Consider the following 21,298-nt stretch of genomic DNA (forward strand, 5'->3'; position numbering starts at 1 on the left):
TGAATATGGGCTTGAACTCCTGAAAAAAGGAGTGGTTTGGAGAGTGGGAAATGGAAAGAGTATCCAAATCCTTCGTGACAACTGGATACCTCGGCAATCTGGCCTTTCCATACAATCCATGAAAACTAGAAGCCGGCTTAGATGGGTAAACCAGTTGTTGCTTCCCCATTCTAATGACTGGACAAGCAGATCACTGACAAGTTGTTCTACAATTTTGACTCGGAAGAAATATACAAGATCAAGCTTCCCCCAAAGCCTATGGGGGATATTCTAGCTTGGAACTATGAGAAGAATGGTACATTTACGGTTAGGAGTGCTTATCATCTTGGTGTTTCTTTGCAGGGGGGTCTAATGAAGGATCCTCAAAAAACCCAAGTATTGATAGGGAGAGCTTATGGAATCTAGTCTGGAAAGCAAAGGTGCCACATAAAGTCCGTATCTTCACCTGGAGGGCTGCCACTGATTCTCTCCCTACGAAGGACAACAAGCACAGGAGGACTCTTGAATTGGATGGTATATGCAACCTATGTGGGGCTGCGATTGAAAACGCACATCATGCTACCGTTGTTTGCACAAAACAGAGAGCTCTTCGTGAGGAAATGAGTAAAATTTGGAAACTGCCGGAAGACAAATCAATCATGCCTTTCTCCCCGGATTGGCTTTTGCAAAGCTTGAGTATTTGCCATGGTGACATGAGGGAAAAACTTATGCTAGTTCTTTGGAGGGCTTGGCACCTGAGAGATGATGTCATTCACAACAAAGGTGAGGCTACTATACGAGATTCTGTGATTTTCTTGAGGAATTATTGGGAGTGCCTATCCAACTCAAATCCGGTTGTAAACGATGTGAAGGGGAAGCAAAAGTTGCATGGAGTTAATTTGCAGTCTTCTAGCCTGCCTCTCCATGTTGAGGTGCTTGGCTGGACTAAGCCGCCCACAGATCACATAAAGATCAATGTCGACGCTTCTTTCATTGCAGGCACGGGTTTGGCCGCGCTGGGAGCGGTTGGCAGGGATTGTTTGGGTGATATTGTCTTCTCAGCTGGTTGTCGTTTTCATGGATGCTCGGATGCAGAGGAAGCCGAAGTCCAGGCCCTTTCTTTCGGCCTTAACCAGGCTCGTAAACTGAATTTGAACAAAGTGCAGATGGAGACCGATTGCAACGCTGTTGTGGCCGTTGTGAATGATAGTAATGTTAGCAGGGCCAGTTGGTGGGCTTGTTATGAGAAATCTAAGGATATGATCAAGGAGTTTGGAGCTTGTTCTGTTTTCAAAGTCCATAGGGAGAGCAATGTGGTTGCGCATGAGCTTGCTGCCTATGCTAGAGTGAACAGGGATTTCTTTCTATTAGCTGATGCGCCACAAGCTTCGAAACATGTAATTACTTCTGATTGTATTTCAGACTTATTGATATGAATGAAGCTCTCCCTTTCCTAAAAAAATAAGGCCCGGCTCCACCCCTTTAAAATCAGGGGGGAAATGATTAGATTAGAAAAAAAAGAAAAAAAGACAGCTGTAAAATGAAGTGGGAGCACGGATGGGAGCATGGGAAGAGAGCAGGCAAGCCGGATCCAAACTCAATGGCTGCTGGTGCGTATTAGTCCACGAGACGAGAGGCCCACCAATCACTCCTCAGTCCTCAACAGTTGCTGCTTCATTTCTTCTTCTATTGCTCCCTGCGGCGGCTACGGTTGTACTCTTCTACTCGTCTCCTCCCCCTCCTCCTCTTCTGTTCAATACACTTCTTCTCGCCTGGTACTCTTCTACTGGTACGCATCTCTCTTCTTTTATCCTTGTGGTTTTGACATTTTCTGTACAACTTCTTCCTCTCTTTTTTATGAATTTTGGTGATTCTGATACGAATTTTTCATGTGCAGAAGTGGATCTACTCTCCACTAGTTCATCTGGACAGCAAATTGGATTTGAAGAACTGCTATTCAGGGTATCCTTCTTCTACTTATCCCTTGTTAGTTTAACCGTCAGGTTCAGATTTTGCTTATTCTGTCTAATAAAAACAAATCTTGTAGCCGTGTGTAGATCAAGAGCAACTACAAATAAAGGTTGACATATGGAGGTTTGTATGGAGTGTGAGAATTCCAGCGATAAAGAGATGGAGACAGCCAAGGCTTGGCTGAGGCGCGCAGCACAAGCCCATCCAAAACGTCCCACCATTCAAATCGATTAGACACGAGTGCTGACTGACATGCCTCTGCCGCCAGGAAGGTAAGGTTCAGTTGAGCAACCATGAATTCTCTTTTCCTGAATATGCTCGTTGCCATATTGTTTGATTATCCCTCTTACTTTTCCAATTTCAGGCCTTCAATGTAATCCCGGAGCCATGTACTGGTGATTCCATCAGTTGCCATGGATACTGTTCCAACATTTGAAACAACTGATCACTGCACCACTGTAGGCACCGGCATCTCTTTTGATTCGTGTACCGGTACTCCGGTAGTGCAGCTCCCAATAAAGAAGGCTCATTCTCTCCAACGTATGTGAATTCAGTCTTTTGCTACATGGAGGCTTGCACGTTGTTCATGATGAACTGTTTCTTACTTCTGCATATGCTTTCAGAAATGCAGCACCGCATATGCTTTCAGAAATGCAGCACTGCATTTCCTTTGTTCAGTCAAGACTCGTACAATAAAATGTTGCATTCAGTTCGCACTATTTGTAGTACTATTTTCAGAAATGCAGCACCGCATAATGCGCTGCGTTGTTTTGTTTTTCTTGGCTTATTTAAGTTATTATTAATGAGGAGTTGATGGAACTCCTGTTGGCTTGTCCTGCTTTGCTTGCACCTAAGGCTCTTAGAATAAAAGGTTAGCTGATTGAACTCGTGTTGTAGCTTCCGATTTGCTTCATGTTAAGATTTCTCTTCTTATTGCAACTGGGTCTATCTACTAAACTGCTGTTTCGAGCTCGTCGGATTTTCGTGATAGAGCCTCCAAGGTAGCAAGAGAGCCTCGAACTACCACATCCAATTGGAACTGGTAGGAAGTATGTTAATTCCGGTCGAATTAGAGCCGGTTGTCGCGCAACCCAGGGGGCAGGATCTGCCCTTGTTTGTTGCAGAGCAGCCCAAGCCCCCATCCCCATGGGCCATGGCACCCCCTTCTCCAACCAGTTTTACAACAGAGTTGAGGAGCAACGTGAGAACTAGTTCTGAATCTGTGCTATCACGTCACTGGGTTCCTTTGGAGTTGATTCAGTTTCAGGTTGCTACTTTAGAATAGCAGCCACTCGTGTATAGCTCCTCAACATACTTAACCATTTTGGGTTTGTCAACCATATACTGGAAGAGATTTTCTAGCAGTCAAGGAGTCCTGTTTGTTTCAAGGAGGGGAATGTTAGGACTATCTCCTGACCGTTTACACTCTGGCTCTGCATCCCGATCCCCTCTCATGCCTCCCAACTACAACGGCCATGTGTTAATCCCTGCGTGATTGAGTGAACCGGGTAGTGGGTTGCTAGCAGGGTTCTCCAAGATGATGACGCCTAATTCATCCAGCTCTGGAAATTTACAGAGGGATATATAAACCCCTAAATCCTCATCGAGGTGTGAGATCGACAACTGCTCCAGATTGTTTCATTTTTTTCACTTCCACGTATTTCTTTTTCACAGATGATTGCCTCGGCTTGTCTTGGAAGCAAATGCGATTACGTTCATGGTGATGGTGGATGATTACCACTATTCGTCTTCATGCTAATATTGGTGATGGTGGATGAAATAATTTACAGTGTGTTGGGAGCCTGTTCAAGTTGGTGTCCCGCTTTTTGTGTTGATCCAACATGAATGAGCTTATGGTGGTATTGAGAATGAACATATATGGTGGTGGTACTGAGAGTTGATGGATGCTGAAGCAATGTAAGCATTCTTGTTAGTAGTCAGGTTGCTGCATTGACCATTCCATACTGAACTTGAGCATTGCAGTGCCACCAGCAGGGGAGTGAGTGTAATCTGAATTCGGAGCTACCTGGCTCGCTGTGAGTCAATTCAGGGAACGGAAAGAAGGGAGGATGACGCGGCGTTTTGGCTCCCGGGGTCAGATGAGTCTGGGAGTGAACAGTAAATTCGTTAAAAATACTAAAAAAGTTCAATTTTTTTGGTGAAAGATGCTTGAGTGCGTGATGTTCATCAAAATTTCAGAGTATTTGAACATCTGAGTAGCTCTCAACAAAAAGACAAATTTAATGTCTATAAAAAAGTTTACTATTTTGTGTTGTTCTAGCCTGTTTTTTTCCTGAGAGCTACTCAGATGTCCGAATGTGCTGAAACTTGGCACGGACATCATGCACTCAAGCATCTTTCAACACACAAAAAATCGTACTTTGGATTTTTCTAATATTTATTATGAATTTATTGTTCATCAGGTGTAAATGAGCTCGAGCTCCGAATTGGATATTCAGGACTGTAAGTTGTACTCCTATGTAACATAAAAATGTGAGGAAATCGGGAAAATTATAAAATGAGAAAAGTAAAAAACTCAGATTGAAAATAGAATATTCTAGAAAAGACTGTAAACCACAAATGGCATAAATATTAGGGGAAGTAAGGACTTATATAATATAATAAACATGGGAATGATTCTTAAGCTTTCAATACAGTTTAGTTAATTTGCTGAATTTCGCAAAAAAATGCTGAATTTTGTACAATATATAATATGTGTCCTTTTATTCTAAAAAATGTGTCTTTTCTTGTTTTTTCCTTTATTTGTTTCACAATGTTTCTCATCTGTCCTTTTCCAAATCTTGTGGATTATACAAGTTTCTAGATATATTATTAAATTTGGAGCATTTGGTTTTGTCTCCAACTCTGAGTCTCACGGCTGATTCGTTCCCTTTTCCTTATCCCCTCGCTACAGTGCAGAGAGGCGACAAGGGAGGGAATCACCTTCCCTTGATCCGCCGCCATCCAGGCCAGGTGTTCCTTCTCTCTCTGTCCGTCGTTTCAGCCAAGAGAGTGAGGAACTCCGTTCCTGCGGCCCCGACGTGTAGATAGTCGGGTAGTTCTTCCTGGCGGTGTCGTCAATGTGGGAGAAGCGGTGTCGCGGAGGAATAAAGGTGTATGCGCCTTGTCTCCTGCTCGGCGAGGCCCTTGTGACGTAGCCGGCAAGCGTCCGGCGGTGTGAGCCGACCAGGTGGCATGCTCGGGGTAAGGTCGTGGCGGCGGAGGTGGTAACCTTTCTTTGGACCTTTTTTTCCCTCCCGCTCCATCTCCGTCTCAATGAGGTATGCTCTGGCCTTGCTGTGGAGGAGGTGCAGCGACGTTCCGACGGTCTTCGTCTGGTGGCATGTATCACCACAAGATTCAAGGTCTTGCCGGCTCAGGTGGCAGCGGCGCGTCTGCGTCTTGTCTCGATGGTGGTGGTGGTCGTTTGCTGGTGACGAGGTGCTTTGTACTGCAGGTGAAACTTCAATACAATCTAGGACCTTTCTGCGAAAAGAGCTCCAAGTCTCAGATTTTTCCGAAACAAAATATTACACGTTAGTGGAGGCTGCTTTTTCTTTTCTTCTTGTGGGGGTTAGTGGAGGCTGCTGCTAATAATGCGCGGAGAGATGAGACGAGACGACCGCAAGTCGTTCATTCCAGGTCCACAAATACTCCGTAGTTTGTTTCCACTACTTCCTGTCTGCTTCTTTCTTTCTGCTCTCTGCGGCGACTACAGACTACAGTGGTCGCGCCGGTCTCTGCTTCTTTCCTTTGTCTCCGGTTCTCCGAGGAAAGATACTACGGTGGTCTCCTCCCAATCTGCGACGGCGACGGCGACAGCGCCCAAGGTACTCTGCTGCTCGCCTCCTACCCCTCCTCCTCTGTTCCATACATTTCCTTGGATCTGGTTAGCGCACAGCTCTCTTCCTTTCTCAATTCTTCGTGGTTTTGATGTTGCAGAGTTCGATCCATTCAACGTATGCTCAGCTCAGCAGAGGTGGAGAGTTGCTTTTCGGTGTTGGAGACGCTCTTCTTCAGCTCGCCCTCTTCATTGATCCAAGCCAGGTGATGCATTTTTTTTTTGTGCCGTCCGTCACAAAGTTCAGCTGTGTAGGTAGATCCAGAGCCGACTGCGTCCCCATTACAGCTGTGTGGGTAGATCCAGAGCAAGGGGAGGGTCAGCTCTTGCTTGATCTGTTTCTCCCCTCCTTGTTGATCTCTTGCTGCTATTTTTTACTGTATAATTATATTACAGTAAAAGTGTTAAAATATGTACATTAGGAAAAAGAAAAAGGAATAAGATAAAATAAAGTAAAGAGAAAAAAATGGTCAGTGGTCAGAGCTTAGTATCTATCCATGTTCTGAGGGATGCTGTACGTTTTCTTTTCACTCTGTCCAGCTTTTCCAAACAAAATCAGATCATACTTTTCCAAACAAATTAGTATCTGAAAACAATTAGTATGTCTAGTTTTTCCAAACAAAAATCAGATCATGCTTTTCCAAACAAATTAGTACTGGGAGCTGTTACTTTCACGAAACACAAATGTCCAGCTTTTGCTCATCCGGTAGTTTTCTGAAAACAGTTAGTTTGGTTTTTGCTGATTCTGACATGAATTTATTTTATGCAGAACTGGATCTATAATCTATTCTCCAGTAGTTCATCTTGGGCTGCTTTTGCTTGCGGAGGACTCTGCAAATTGGATTTGAAGGAGCTGCTATTCAAGGTACCCTTCTTCTGCTTCTGCTTTGGAAAGAAGCAATGCATATGCGCTATGTTTACAGTCATTTTCACCAACCAATCAGGTTCAGGTTTTCCTCATTCTGTGTTTTGAAAACCATCATGTTTGCATTGCAGAATTTCAAGCCAAAGACAATGCTATAGCCGTCTGTAGATCAGAGAGCAAAGACAAAAAAAAAGTCGAGATATGGAGGCCGCTGCTGGGGCGTTGAGCCCTGTCCTCCGTAAGCTCGGTGAGCTGCTCGCCGGAGAATACAACCTGGAGAAGCGAGTGAAGAAAGGTGTACAATCACTTCGTACAGAACTGGAGATGATGCACGCCGTACTTCGTGAGGTTGGCAAGGTGCCGCCGGATCAGCTCCAGGAGCCGGTCCGGATTTGGGCTGGCAAGGTGAGAGACCTGTCTTGCGACATGGAAGACGCTGTTGACGACTTCCTGACGCGTGTGGGTGAGGGTTCAGGCAGCAAGCCAACGGACATGAGGAGTCAAGTCAATAAGTTCCTCAAGAAGACCACCACATTATTTGGTAAGGGCAAAGCACTTCATCAAATCTGTGATGCCATCAAAGAAGCTCAGGATCTTGCCAAGGAGTTGGCTGAGCTGCGTAAAAAGTATGAGCTTGACATGTTTAGCTCTACCAACGGTGCTACCATTGACCCTCGCGTGTTAGCTCTACAAAAAGATGTAGGGGAGCTTGTTGGACTTGACCGCACAACGGATGAACTTATTAAAACACTGATTTGTGAGGACGGGAGTTCCAAGGAGCACTTGAAGACAATCTCTATTGTTGGTGTTGGTGGCCTAGGCAAGACAACCCTCACCAAAGCAGTTTTCGAGAAGATCAAAGCCCAATTTGATTGTGCAGCTTTTGTCCCGGTGGGTCAGAACCCAGATATCAGGAAATTTTTCAAAGACCTACTCTATGGCCTCGACAAAGAGAAGTTCAAAGACATTCATAATACAACAAGAGATGAGAAACTACTCATGGAGGAAATCAGTGAATTCCTTCTGGATAAGAGGTATGCATCACATTGTCCTTGTCTTTGTTTTTATATTTCGAGAATGTGTGAAGTAGCCAGATACTGAATTTCATATCAATATCTTTTTTTGTTATATGTCTTTATATTTGTAGTGGTCCTTTTCTCTGGAAGCAAATTCTGTTTCTTCCTTTCTTGTGCATGCACCTTATCTTATTTTTACCAGTTATCTCTGCTGCATTTCTTTCTACATGCATGTCGTTAGTGGTTGAATAATTCATGTGGTTTGCTTAGTACGTTACCATTATGTTGTTACAGGATTCAGTTGTATATAAATTGACTTGCCCACTAATGATACAGTATAACTGGCATAGGTACCTCGTCGTAATTGATGATATATGGGAAGAAGAAATATGGAGATTTATAAATTGTGCTTTGTGTAAAAACAAACTCCACAGTCGGGTAATCACGACAACTCGTAATGTGAGTGTGTCTGAAGCATGTCTCTCTTCCAGCGATGACATGATTCACCAAATGAAACCTCTTTCTGATGAAGACTCACAGATACTCTTCCATAGAAGAATATTTCAAAGCGAGGAGAAATGTCCAGAAGATTTGCAAGCAGTATCAAGAGAGATATTGAAGAAATGTGGTGGAGTACCATTAGCCATCATTACAATAGCTAGCCTTCTAGTCAGTAACCAAAGGATAAAGCAGAAAGAAGAATGGATGCATGTGCACAGTTCGATGGGCCGTGGAGTTACAGAAGGTGGTATTGTGAAGGACATGAAGAGGATATTATCACTCAGCTATTATGATTTGCCATCCCATCTAAAGCCTTGTTTATTATATCTAAGCATCTTTCCTGAAGACTTTGAGATTAACAGAGATTTGCTGATATGGAGGTGGCTTGCTGAAGGGTTTATCCAATGTGACAAAGATGAAACCAGGCTGTTTGAGATCGGAAAGAGCTACTTCAACGAGCTTATGAACAGGAGCTTGATCCAGCCAGCGGAAACCAATTATGAAGGAACAGTAGTAACTTGCCGTATACATGATATGGTGCTTGACCTTATATGCTCGCTGTCAAGTGAGGAGAATTTTATCTCCATATTGGATAATGCTCAGTGGCATGCACCTAATCTGCAAAGGAAACTTCGCAGGCTATCACTTCATAATATCAAGGCAAAGTGTCGGAACCATCAGTTTGATAGCACTAGGCTGTCAAAAGTGAGGACCTTTGCTGTTTTTTCTCCTGTTACCTGTGATTGGTTGCCATCTCTCTCAAGCTTTCAATTTTTGCGTGTGCTGGATCTTGGAAATTGTGGCAGCCATGAAAGTAGCTCTGGCATCAGCCTCAAGTATGTAGGGAATTTAATTCACCTAAGGTACCTAGGGCTCAAGGATGCAGATGTTCGCGAACTCCCTGTGGACATAGGCAAGTTGCAGCTCTTGCAGACACTGGATATAGGAGGCACTATTATAGAAGAATTACCTTCAAGTGTTGTTCAGCTCAGAAATTTGATATGCCTACGTGTCAATTATAGGGTGAGGCTGCCAAAAGGAATGGGGAGCTTGATGTCCCTTGAAGTGCTGGAACAAGTAGGATTATCCTCATCTCCTCACATTGCGGAAGAGCTGAGCCATCTGACAGAGGTTATGACACTCAGTATTAACTGTGATAACATGGACGAGGATCTGATTGATATATTAATCAAGTCTCTAGGCAACCTGCACAAATTGCAAAATCTGCGTATTGATGATGGTGGCAGATTGATAAATCGCATGCGTGAAAGCTGGGTGCCCCCTCCAAACCTCCGTAGTTTTGATTCATGGAGCATCTTTTCTTCTTCGTCGTTCCTGAGACTTCCAAAGTGGGTTAATTCAAGGTCGCTTCCCCACCTCTCCCGCCTGGAAATAGATGTGGAAGAACTGCAAGGGGATGACATTCAGATCATTGGGATGCTGCCTGCTCTTCGGTTTCTGCGGCTGACTGCTGATCGCGTGATGGGAACGTTGGCTGTGAGGGCCGATGCATTCCCATCTGCGAGATGCTGCTGGTTCTACGGGTTTCCGACGCCGCCGTGCCTTTTTCCACCTGGAGCCATGCCAGGGGTTCGGCATCTTGAGTTCCAGGCCTCTGCAGCGTCGATCGCAAGTGGCGAGGTTGACTGCGGCCTGGGGCACCTCCCTTCTCTCGAGCATCTTGAGGTTTCTCTGTGGCGTGAGAATTCCAGCGATGAAGAGATGGAGACAGCCGATGCTTGGCTGAGGCGGGCAGCAGAAGCCCATCCAAAACGTCCCACCATGAAAATCTATCTGCCGGTAAGGTACGGATACTCATCTGAGCAACCATGAACTGTAATTTCATCAGTTGCTTTGAATGTTGTTCCAACATTCCGATAGGCAACAAACAATTCTCTGTGCCGTCGCCCGTCGCAGTCACCAACAATCACTGTACCACCGCAGCTCCCAATAAATGAAGGCTCATTCCCTCCAACGTATGTTCAGATTCTGGCCTTTGCTAGACGGAGGCCTCCGCATGATTGTTCATGACAAACTACTGTATTTGCTATTCTTTCTGCATATGCTTTCAGAAACTATTTGTCAAGACTCGTACAATAAATGGCTGCCTCTACGTTTATTTGATTGTTCACATACAGCATCGTTTTGTTTCTACTGGCTTATTAATTAAGAGTTGATTGAACTCATGCTGGCTTGTTTTGCTTTGCTTGGCACTTGCTTATTCAGTCAAGGCTCGTACAATGAAAGGCAGTTTGTTCAACTCCTGTTGTAGCTCCAGATTTGCTTCATCCTATTCGTTAAGCTTTCTCTTCTTGCTGCAACTCCTGCTTTCGAGCTCGTGAGAGATAGAGCCACAAACGCTCAGATGTTCATATTGTTCTTCATGCCTCAAGGTTACATACACAAGTGCAAAACTGATGGCTACATAAAACATAAGATAAATTATAAGTAGCATTTTGTATGCAAAAAGCCCACAAAAACAACCAACCACCGCTCACTCGCTCCTTTTTCGCATAACATCAACGCTGGCAATTATTGCCTCTCTTTCGGTTCCTGGAAAATATTTTCTTTCAAGATTATCAATTGGACTAAGAAAATCAATTCAACGGTAGATTATCAATTGGACTAGCAAAATCGATTGTCTGTAACTGACAACCAATCTAATGGTATAATTGAGCGAGCCGAGTAGTGGGTTGCTAACAGGATTCCCAAGCTGGAAATCTACAGAGAAATAGACTTACCATATCCTCACCAAGGAATGAGATCGAGAACTGCTACAAACTGCTTTAGCTTCCTCAGATATTCTTCACAGATGATTGCCTCGGCTTGTTGCAAGCAAATGTGATTAGGTTTGTGGCGATGGTGGATGATTACAACAATTGGTCTACTATTGTTGAGAGGTTCATACTAATATTGTTGAGAGATACTGCTGGAAATAACTGCTGCATAACTAGTGATTAAAACATAAGAAATCTACAGCAATTCTGTATTGCAAAAACCTTGGCGCCCACAGCAGCCAACCATATAACTCGCGCGCTCTCCCTCTCGTTTTTTCATTAGGCACATACTTCCCAGATAATCAAATTGAACTAATGAAATGAGTTATATATAAAAAAAATATCACTAGAAACTTCTAATGCATAACTCTAAAATACATCTATATACATCGATATGTAGTCCATATTGAAATCTCTAGAAAGACTCATATTTAGAAACGGAGGAAGTATTTCAATCGGACTGACAATCTAGAAATGCACAAGAGCCTTATAAACCCAGAGAATAGGGCCACAGCTTCAAACATTAACCACTAAATCATGGTCAGTCCGCGTTCAAACACAATAGTCCAATCACAGTCAGTCAGAGTTCATTAACCAGGACAACATTACATAATCCATAATCGACCACAATGTAAAAATCTCATGACGGCCACAGAAATTAGGCAGCCATCGTTCACGGACTATCGCATCTTACAGAAAATGCTGAAACATCTTTAAGCAGAAGGAAAAAAATTCCACATAAAACAACATACACAAGCACAAGAATCCATAGGCTACGCGGAAATTTGACCACCACAGCTCTTGTCATCTACCCTTAACACGCCATCTCCTTTTGATTCTCCGGGTGAGGCAATTATTTACAGCTAGCGACATTTTATGGCGGCAGGAGGACCGAAAACTTTCCATATGAATGAAGCCGATCAAAGGAACTCCAGCTACTGGTAATCAGGGTTGAACGTGATGCCCTCCTGGTGGATTAGATCCTTCATTTGTTCTTCCGACAACGCATGCTGCTCGAAGTCAAAGCTGAAGGGCATCGTGCAGACTGGCTCATCACTTATATCATGCAGCGATGCCAGGTAAGGATGCGCAAGTGCGCCTTCAACTGACCAAAAAATAAAGGAACAATCAGTAACTATCGATCAATAACTGACCGAAAAAGTAAAGGATGAATCTTGGAGATGGATATTTTCCAGTCAAAAATATGGATTGTCAACAATAGAAACACCACCCAACAGGTAACAATGATTACTTTAGCATTCCCACTTCAAACTAATGACCTTTGCATACCTACAGAGAGTATGGACACATTCCTACCCACTTGGGCTGTAAATCCAGCCCGGATGATCCATATATTTACCTGGGTGACCTTTCCAATTTAATTACTTTTTTTTCATTTGAATGGAGGAACTGATGTTAGCTCATGATATATAACACGAAACACTAGGATGGCATACCCAGATGAGATTCCAGTTACTAATAACAGATGGAGCAAGTTTTAAACTAAACTACTCATGATACCAAAAAATAAGACAGCTCTTTCTATCTTGCTGTTTGGAACATAAGATCGTCAGTCTTGAAGCAACAATAAATCCCAGCAGATGGATGCGGATGGTTAAATCACTACAACACATGCCAAAACTTGCCTGTTATTCTCTGTCTAGGATCGAAAGTCAGCATCTTTTCAACCAAGTCAATTGCTGAAGGGTGAACATGTGGAAACTTCTCAGATAATGATTGCCTTGCATGACGGGGAAGTTGGCGGATATATCTTCTTGCATTTTCATTTACAAAATCCAAATCGGCCTCATTTGGTGTTCCAATGAGCTGCAACGAGGAAATACCACAAGGGAATTAAAAATGAATTAATGTGCACCAGAAAAGTACTTATTATATATACCAGTCAAGTGCTTAAATACCTCTACTTCGAGAAAAAACTATGATCATACTAGATAGTACTCCGTATTATGCTAAAACAGGACCACACAACATGATTTAAATTAGATATAAAAGAAGTTCATAGAGCACTATCTAAACCTCCATTAGTAGACGTAGCTGATGGACATGGTCTCTTCCTGGAAACAACGGTTTCCGGTCCATCAGTTCCATAAATATACAGCCCACAGACCACACATCAATTGCTGCAGTGTATTCGGAGGAGTTCAACAAAAGCTCTGGTGCCCTGTACCATCTTGTCACAACATACTCGGTCATAAAATCAGTTTCTGAGGTGGTACGAGCAAGCCCAAAATCGCAAATTTTTAGGTCACAGTTTGCATTCAAAAGAAGATTGCTAGGCTTCAAGTCTCGGTGGAGAACATTTGCTGAATGTATGTACTTCAAGCCACGAAGGATCTGATAAAGGAAATACTGCACAAGGAACAATTACACAAAACATCCACATCAGATTAAGTACAATTTCTCAGAACAAGACAGAAGTTTGCGGATTGAAAAGAAACTAGAAAGAACAAGATCAATGGAAGAGAAACAGGTGACCACTCCAGAAAACCACTGATTTCTCATGTGAGATCTAGCGTCAATTCTTTATGCTAGAAACCCAAGTATGCACTGACAGTACAGGCATATTATAGCAAACAGTTTTTCCATGGAACTTTTCCACCAAGGATTATCCGATGGTATTTGCGGAAGTAGAACATGATTTAATATCAGCAAGACATGGTATTGTTAACAAAAGAGACCACTCTGATATATAGAAAGCTCTTCTATTTAGGAACCATCCCTTAGCAATGACGATGCATGGGTGTGTTTGACAAAGGATAGAAAAAAGAATTGCTAGCATTAAGTAGTATACTGATGTGTCAGCTCTCAAGCATGTACTATATGTGATGAACTTGTTCGACTGCTCCCTTTGTTCGACCAAATGTTCAGAGGGGTGCATTGAAAGTTTCTAATATGTTGTATCCTTTCTAAGAGGTGTAATACAGTAAGGTACTTATTCAATGATAGTATATTACAGTTCACCTATGTCGGTGTGCTAATCCAATTTCCATTGTATTACAGAGAAGCGAAACATCAACCAACAGTCATCAAATATATCCCCATAATTCCACCACTAAGGTCAATGTTTATACTATACACCAGGCAAACTTATTTAGAGCACGTAGTCCTAGACTAGCAAAGTAGCAAGATGATTCAGGACGACCAGAAAAAGAAGAAAGGCCGAGAGGCTTTAGTTATTACTCATTAGCTCCCTGCTCCCAGAATACTAATATCTTACAGAAGTATGTACGAGCTGAGGCAAAAAAAAAATAATGAAACAGATAATTGACAGTATAATGTACTCAAGGAATCAGATGAAATGAGATACTAGAGACAAGAATTTCTATAGCCAAACAATAATATAATTAGATAAGCGAACTTATCCTACAAAGGGGGTATGAGAAGGTTTTACTTCTATATCGAAATAAATAATAAGTACCTGGCAGTGCTCCTCCGATAAAGCTTGATTTGAGCGAATAATTTGATGCAGATCGGTGTCCATCAATTCATATGCAATATAGACATCATTGAATGCAGTCCTTTGTGCAGGAGGTATAATATCCCTTATTGCAACAATCTGCATAAGAAATGCCCTCTTGTAAGAAACATATTTTGTAGCATTAATTCATACTTAGAAAAAAATCTTCCAAAAAGGCAATAACTATGGTTAGCAGCAACAGGGCCACATGCCTTAGATAATGTCTAGTTTTTACATCTTGCACAAAAAACTCATACACCAAGACAATACAATTTAACATATCTGTACTTTCTTTCGATGGCTTGAGTCAACTTTATATTTCATCTTGAATGCATATCAACTTTATATTTGACATATCTTGCATCTTGAATGAATTGAAATAGTCAATAGGTCATGGAAAGCTGAAGAACACATTACACATACACTTCATATAACTTATGTTTGCCATGGTTACAGCTGACAATCTGTACGTTCTTTCGATGGCTTGAGTCAACTTATATATTTCATCTTGATTGCATTGAAATGATCAACAAGTCGTGGAAAGCTGATGAACACATACACTTCACTTAACTATGTTGGCTACAGTTACAGCTGAACTAAGTTGCGTGGAAACTTCTACTCCCTCCGTTCCAAAATAGATGACCCAACTTTGTACTAAAGTTATACAAAGTTGAGTCATCTATTTTGGAACGGAGGGAGTAAACTTCTACCAAGTTAACATTTCCATTTCAAACTTGTTTTTGGATAGTACAAACCCAACATTTGTTAGAGCTGAGATGCACCCAATGACATTTTGATGAGTTGTTGGCTTCTTTTTTAGGTTAAACATGTTTTTGAAGATATAATATTCTACAACAACAGCACAACAGAAGTAAATTGGCATCATATTATTAACACAATCATAGCAATATTTTATTATTTTTCACCAAAAAGAAAACAGTTATGATGTCCAGAAAATGAGGCAAATGAATAATCATTATTAAGAATCTGCAGCTGGTAGTACTTCTGACAGCATCATATGAAATATAATTCAAAGATGCCGGTGCTGGTGATGACAACCTAATTTATTTAATTATTTTGCTTGCTTGAAGAGTGAAGGGTGTAGCCTTTAGGGTGTAACCTTGCACATTTCCGGCTGCCTTTTGTAGCAGTGCAAATACCACAAATTTTACGCATTCAAAATTTAAAGCAGTAGAAGGCATAATACTTGGCATGGGAGTCAGAACAGAGCAATTCTGGAGCTTTCCATTTTCTATTTGTTGGTAGCCTCTGTTTTTATGTTGCATTGTGAACCATCTTCAAAACCCTTGTAACTAACTTGAACACAAGGCAGCACTATACCAGCTGCATATGTTCCCACATGACACATGAGCAGTATAGGAAGTTACCACTTCTTACTGCTTTAGAATGGATATGACCTGACGTTGCTGCTTCGAGCATGGATATGCCGAGTACAACCAAGGTCAGGGTATGTATGTATAAAATACAACAAACAAGATACAAGATACAAGTAGGTAGCTAGCATAGATGAAACAAGTGCATCACCCAAGTAGCTGCACTAAGCCGAATATTACTTGGTTTAGGAGGTAAACAACAGGCAATTTCTAGCTGCACATGTTCCCTGGTGAAAAAAATGCATTTGCAATTTTCCAGATGAGAGGGGAAATTTTGATGTGCATCGTACAATAATATGTGTACTAACAAAAACTAGTGCATAGGCATGCATTTTTGTACACATACTTTTGTACAGGACTACAGGTACATCTACAAAACTGTTTCTTTTTCCAAAAATTTGCAAATGTAATTCTCTGTGCTTTTGGGACCTGGAGGGGGAACACAATTCGTGTCAGCAAACAAAGAGGCTTTTCCCTTACATAAACTAAGGCTTCTAATATAGCTATTGGAATACAGGGTCTCCAAATCTTTATGGCTTTATTACATAGCTCATCCTTTTTGGGGGTTGACATGGAGAATAAGAGTGAATAAGACAGCATACAGTTACAGAAAGTTTTGGACATAAATAGCTGACAGGGAACCATATCACCAGCCATAGCTACTATAAAGGCAAATGTGCGTCGTTGCATTGTTTTCCTTTATGGTCAGGATGTTTTCTCCTGTGCTATGGTTTTATTACCAGGCCTTAAGCGCACTGAAAAGTCCAATTTGCTTCCTGGGAACGCATGACAATGCAATGTGGCCGTTGCTCTGTCCGTTCGTAAGGGTTAGCTATTGAATCGCCCACTGGTGCCACCAAACTACCCATTTCAGCTTTTGTCCTAGTCACCAAGCACCGTCTCAGACACCGCTTGTCAGGAATGCTCGTTCGCGCCATCAGAAGGAAAGAGAGAGAAAAGCGAAGTACAGGATCTTGTAAATGAAAACTTCCGCCTTTATAGTAGCTACAGCAGGTGATACGTTTACAGCTGACAGTGTATAAAGCACGTGTCGACAAGCATTTCCGTTATTAATCAGACCTTGCCTAATCCGACGTTTCACTACCAACGGTCATAATTGTCTGACGGTCAAACTCCCAAAGTTTGTCTATTCTAGTGTAGCACTAAATCTGAAACCCTAGCTTAAGTAGGATACTAGCCAAAAACCAATTTCACTCTGAAAACCTTCCACCAGAATACGCAATCTGCAAACGACAATGCTTGATGAGACAAAGAATAGAAAGCCAAAGGGTCCCATTCTCTTCATGCTCTTACTGCTAGCAGATTACTTGACATCACCTAAACTTCAAATCCACACATCTCAGAGCATATGCTGAGGTGTCCAAGGAAGGCTGTCAAGATACAATCCACCTCTAGTGTACTGCTAGCACGGCTATCTTCCCCAAAAAACATTTTTCCCCCTCAAATACGCGCCAAAACACGAGTCATTTCATATTACAAGAATAACACCAAAGCCTTTTAAAGAAGGCACATGAAAAGACCCAAGATGCCTAACTCAGATGTAGGTTCCTCCTATTACTTAGTTTAGTTATCACAGGACATTAGAAAGATCCAAGTCCAACATCCTAATAAGAACTCTCCAACAGTAGTAGCCCCCTAGCCTAGGAACTGCGCATTCACTTCCACCACACACCCACTGGATTCGGAGGAGCTAGTCAGCAAAAGGGACACAAGCAGATAGATTGGTCCTGAGGCAGCTTTTGACATCAGCAGAATCTAGCAGTAGGAGCGAGAGCATCTTATGTGCTGCTGCTCCAGGTGCACCGAGGAAGAACACAATGAATCGCATCCCAAAAGGTTGGTGGGTTCTTTAAAGGCTCGCCTACGATTGCTACTCCTGAAGCTCTCGCGCAGATGAGGAAGGAAAAGCCGGCCCCGGATTAGGTAGCCGGCCACGGAGCTGTCTGTCGGCGAACCCCAATCATTCGGCGGCTAAAACCTAACCGAGCCCATCCACCTGCCGTTCCATTCAATGCAACCAACCAGCACAACCACAAGGAGCATTCAAGGAGCATTCAACGAGAAAGGGGAAATGGAGGGAGGGGCGGATCGGGGACTGACATTCTCGTGGTCCATGTGGCGGAGCAGCTTGATCTCCCGCAGCGTGCGCTTGGCGTCGATCTTGTTGTCGAAGGCGTTGGCGATCTTCTTGATGGCCACCTGCTCCCCCGTCTCGGAGTTGAGCGCGGAGCTGCGCGCAGTCAGTCGGTCAGTCAGGCGGCCGGACCGGAGATGGAGGGGAAAGAAAGGAGAAGGGGAAAGGGGGGGTACCAGACGATGCCGTAGGCGCCCTTGCCGATGGGGAGGATGGGGGGCTTGTACTTGGCGGTGACCTCGAAGACGTTGCCGAAGATGTTGTACTGGATGAACCTCCCGCCGTGGGTGAGCGTGGCCTGGATGTTATCCATCGCGCCGCCCGGCGCCGTCCCCGCCGCCGCCGCAGCGCCCGCACCGGCCTCCGCCATCTCCGAGTCCGGCGGCTGCGCCCCGCCGGCGTCCATCTCCGCCCGGATCGCGCGCGTGGGGAGGGGAGGGGAAAGCCCGTGCGGTGGATTTGGCTCGCGAGATTTGGTCGCTTTCCGCCTCTTGTTTGTTTAGGTGGTGTGGCAGCTCCCCTTCTCTCTCTCCCCCCTTCAGTTTCTGGGCTCGGGAAGTCGGGATGGGATGGGATGGGATGGGGCTGCCGTGCCGGCCTACGGGTGGGGGAGGGAGGATGCAGATGGGAGGGGAGATGGCTGGCAGCGCGCGTGCGAGTGGCGAGTGGGAGTGGCCGGCTGCTACGGGAAGATGACTTTTTTACTCCAAGTGGGAAATGGGATGGGGCATCAACCTTCTCTGGTAGAGAAAAGAAGATCATCATGCCTACCTATCTGCATCTCTAACCCTAGAAAAGAAAGCTACAGTCCATCCCTAAGTGCGTTGTGGTATGTATAGATCCACGAAATGGATATGGTTGTGGTGATGGTGGTGGCCGTTGGGGGCTGCGCGTCGCCACCGGTGTGATGATGGGTGTGGTGCGGTCGAGGGCGCCTTCTCGACGGTGCCGGCGCTGACTGGTGTGCTGCCACCTTGTGTCCGTGCGTGGCCGTGTAGGCGTCGTCGGGTGGTGTCGGCACGTCGTGTGCGAGCGGGTGCGCCCGCGCTATTTATAGGGGTAGGATGTCACGGTTTGTTTGTGGTTCGGGTTTCCCGGCACTTATTAGGGCGGCTGGGAGTGAAACACAGTGAAATGGCAGCTTTTCTTGTCCACGTCCATGCTTGACAAGATGTGTGATTTTGAGCCGGCACTAATGTGTGCATTAGTGCCGGTTCCAACGGCTAGCCGGCCGCTCTCATTAGTACCGGTTCGTGGCGAACCTTTAGCACCGGTTTGTGCCACGGACCGGTACTAAAGTGAGTGGTGGCAGGATGTTGTCAGTCCGGGGCCCCTCCAGCACCTTTAGTACCGGTTCGTGGCACGAACCGGTGCTAAAGGTCGTCCTACATAAACCCTTCGTCCACCCGAGCTCGCTCTGTTCTTCCCCTTTCCCCTCTCCTCTGTGTTCTTCCCCTCTTCCTCTTGAGCTCATCACACATTTTGCCCAAAATTTGTCAAGATTTGAAGGTCCCCATCCATTCAAATGATCACAAAGGTTAGCAACTTTGTCCTTATCTCTCATCTCTCATTGCTAGATTAGCTCTTGCAATGCTTTGTATAGTGATTAATTTATGAGTTTAGTAATTTGGGAGGAAATATATGTGCTAGTATTTGATTTATATGCAATTTGAGGTCAAAAATAACACTTAGTTTGCATATGTAGGTGTGGTTTACTTAGTGCCTTCTAAATCTCCGTCGTAACCACCGTCGATTGCCCGCACCGTCCCGTCACCGGCACCACCTTGTGGTGAGCCTCTTGTTCATGAATGTTTTACATTACCAAATTGATGTTTGTGTGATTTGGATATATAGTTACTCGTATAATTATCTTACTCGTACGTTGTTTGTTATACATAGTGACATGGTTTTGATATCCGTCCCCGTCGGCCCTCGTCCTTGTTATGATTCGGATGTGGTATATTCTCTTTTAAAACTAGTTGTTGCATTTCGTGTTTATGAAAAATTATTATGCCCATCAAGTTAACATAGATATTTTTATCTAGGAGGTTTGTGAACCGGAAATTCCAACCGACCCTATTGTCGAGAGGTTAAATTTAGTTGAAAGAGAAAACGAGTATTTGAAAGAAAAATTGAAAAGAATTGAGGGGGAGAAGATGGAATTGGAGTTGCATGTTGCCGATGTCGTCGATGATCACAAGATCAAGGTGGAGAAAATGCGCTTGAAGATTAGAAAGATTAGAAAATATGCCATTGATAGTGAGGCTTGGTAGCATTATGCTGTTGGATCAATTGTTACCTTAGTTGTGATCTTGATCGCATTTGTTGTTGCATTTAAATGCTTTAGTTAGAGAGTTATTTGTTTGTTGCATTTAAGTGTTGTATGAACTTTATGTATGAACTTGTATTAATTTGGTCTTTTCGGTGTTGTGTAATGAAGATGAGCCGACAATGGATGTACGATGACCGATGCTCTCCCGAGTTCATTAATGGCGTGCAAACTTTTCTGCTTGTGGCTGAGGCAAACAAGCGGGCAGATGGTTTTATGCCTTGTCCATGTGCTGTCTGTAAGAATGATCACAATTACTCTACGTCAACAACCATTCACGTACACCTGTTTAAGTCCGGTTTCATGCCCCACTATAATGTTTGGACCAAGCACGGAGAAAGAGGGGTTATGATGGAAGATAATGAAGAAGAAGAGGACGACGACAGCTATCCTGGCCATGGGTTCCCTGAATACGATGATACAACAATGGGGGAAGAAGCTGAGCCGGCAATGCGGGAAGAAGCTGAAGAAGAGGCATCAGATGAGCCCGCTGATGATCTAGGTCGGGCCATTGCCGATGCAAAGAGAAACTGCGCAAGTGATTTGGTGAAGAAGTTGCAGCGCATGTTAGAGGATCACAAGAAATTGTTGTACCCGAATTGATAAGCTGACAAGAAAAAGTTGGGCACCACACTAGAATTGCTGCAATGGAAGGCGGAGAATGGTGTATCTGACAAGGGATTTGGAAAGTTGCTGGTAATGATAAAGAATATGCTTCCAAAGGACAACGAATTGCCCGAGAGTACGTACGAAGCAAAGAAGGCTGTCTGCCCTCTAGGGTTAGAGGTGCAGAAGATACATGCATGCCCTAATGACTGCACCTCTACCGCGGTGAGTACAAGGATTTGAACGCTTGCCCGGTATGCGGTGCATTGCGCTATAAGATCAGCCGCGATGACCCTGGTGATGTCGAGGGTGAGCGCCCCAGGAAGAAGATTCCTGCCAAGGTGATGTGGTATGCTCCTATAATACCACGGTTGAAACGTTTGTTC

General features: G+C 43.7%; 3 protein-coding genes across 3 annotated transcripts in view; 2 read left to right on the plus strand and 1 right to left on the minus strand.

Moving 5' to 3' along the window:
* LOC120969348 (uncharacterized) overlaps positions 1–14,957 on the plus strand; it is a 98,344-nt gene extending 83,387 nt beyond the window's left edge. Inside the window, exon 3 of the transcript XR_012189347.1 lies at positions 14,819–14,957. The gene's annotated coding sequence lies outside the window, so the exon portion shown is untranslated. The remainder of the gene's footprint in view (positions 1–14,818) is intronic.
* Positions 4,669–10,292, plus strand: LOC109734995 (disease resistance protein RGA5). The gene is given in 6 exon segments (XM_040396519.3): positions 4,669–5,780; positions 5,893–5,997; positions 6,561–6,656; positions 6,788–7,690; positions 8,023–9,924; positions 9,926–10,292. Coding segments are annotated over 3 exon segments (2,769 nt in total). The 5' UTR covers positions 4,669–5,780; positions 5,893–5,997; positions 6,561–6,656; positions 6,788–6,857; the 3' UTR covers positions 9,960–10,292.
* LOC109734987 (mitogen-activated protein kinase 1) lies at positions 11,521–18,624 on the minus strand. Its single transcript, XM_020294174.4, has 6 exons — positions 18,154–18,624; positions 17,944–18,073; positions 14,390–14,527; positions 12,988–13,320; positions 12,597–12,777; positions 11,521–12,055 (listed from the first exon to the last, which is right to left on the minus strand). Exons 1-6 carry the CDS (start codon positions 18,381–18,383, stop codon positions 11,886–11,888), a joined length of 1,182 nt encoding a protein of 393 aa, XP_020149763.1. The 5' UTR covers positions 18,384–18,624; the 3' UTR covers positions 11,521–11,885.
* Between the last annotated feature and the right edge of the window lie 2,674 nt (positions 18,625–21,298).

Source organism: Aegilops tauschii, chromosome 7 (assembly GCF_002575655.3).
Source record: "Aegilops tauschii subsp. strangulata cultivar AL8/78 chromosome 7, Aet v6.0, whole genome shotgun sequence".
NCBI lineage: Eukaryota > Viridiplantae > Streptophyta > Magnoliopsida > Poales > Poaceae > Aegilops > Aegilops tauschii.

Bases quoted from the DNA above. Each gene is read 5' to 3' on its own strand.
- LOC109734987 (XM_020294174.4), bottom strand. From the start codon at position 18,383: ATGGACGCCGGCGGGGCGCAGCCGCCGGACTCGGAGATGGCGGAGGCC. The intron at 13,321-14,389 runs GTACTTATTATT...TTCCTTGTGCAG, and splicing joins TATCGGAGGAGCACTGCCAG to TATTTCCTTTATCAGATCCT. The intron at 12,778-12,987 runs GTTTAGATAGTG...TCCTCGTTGCAG, and splicing joins AGCTACGTCTACTAATGGAG to CTCATTGGAACACCAAATGA.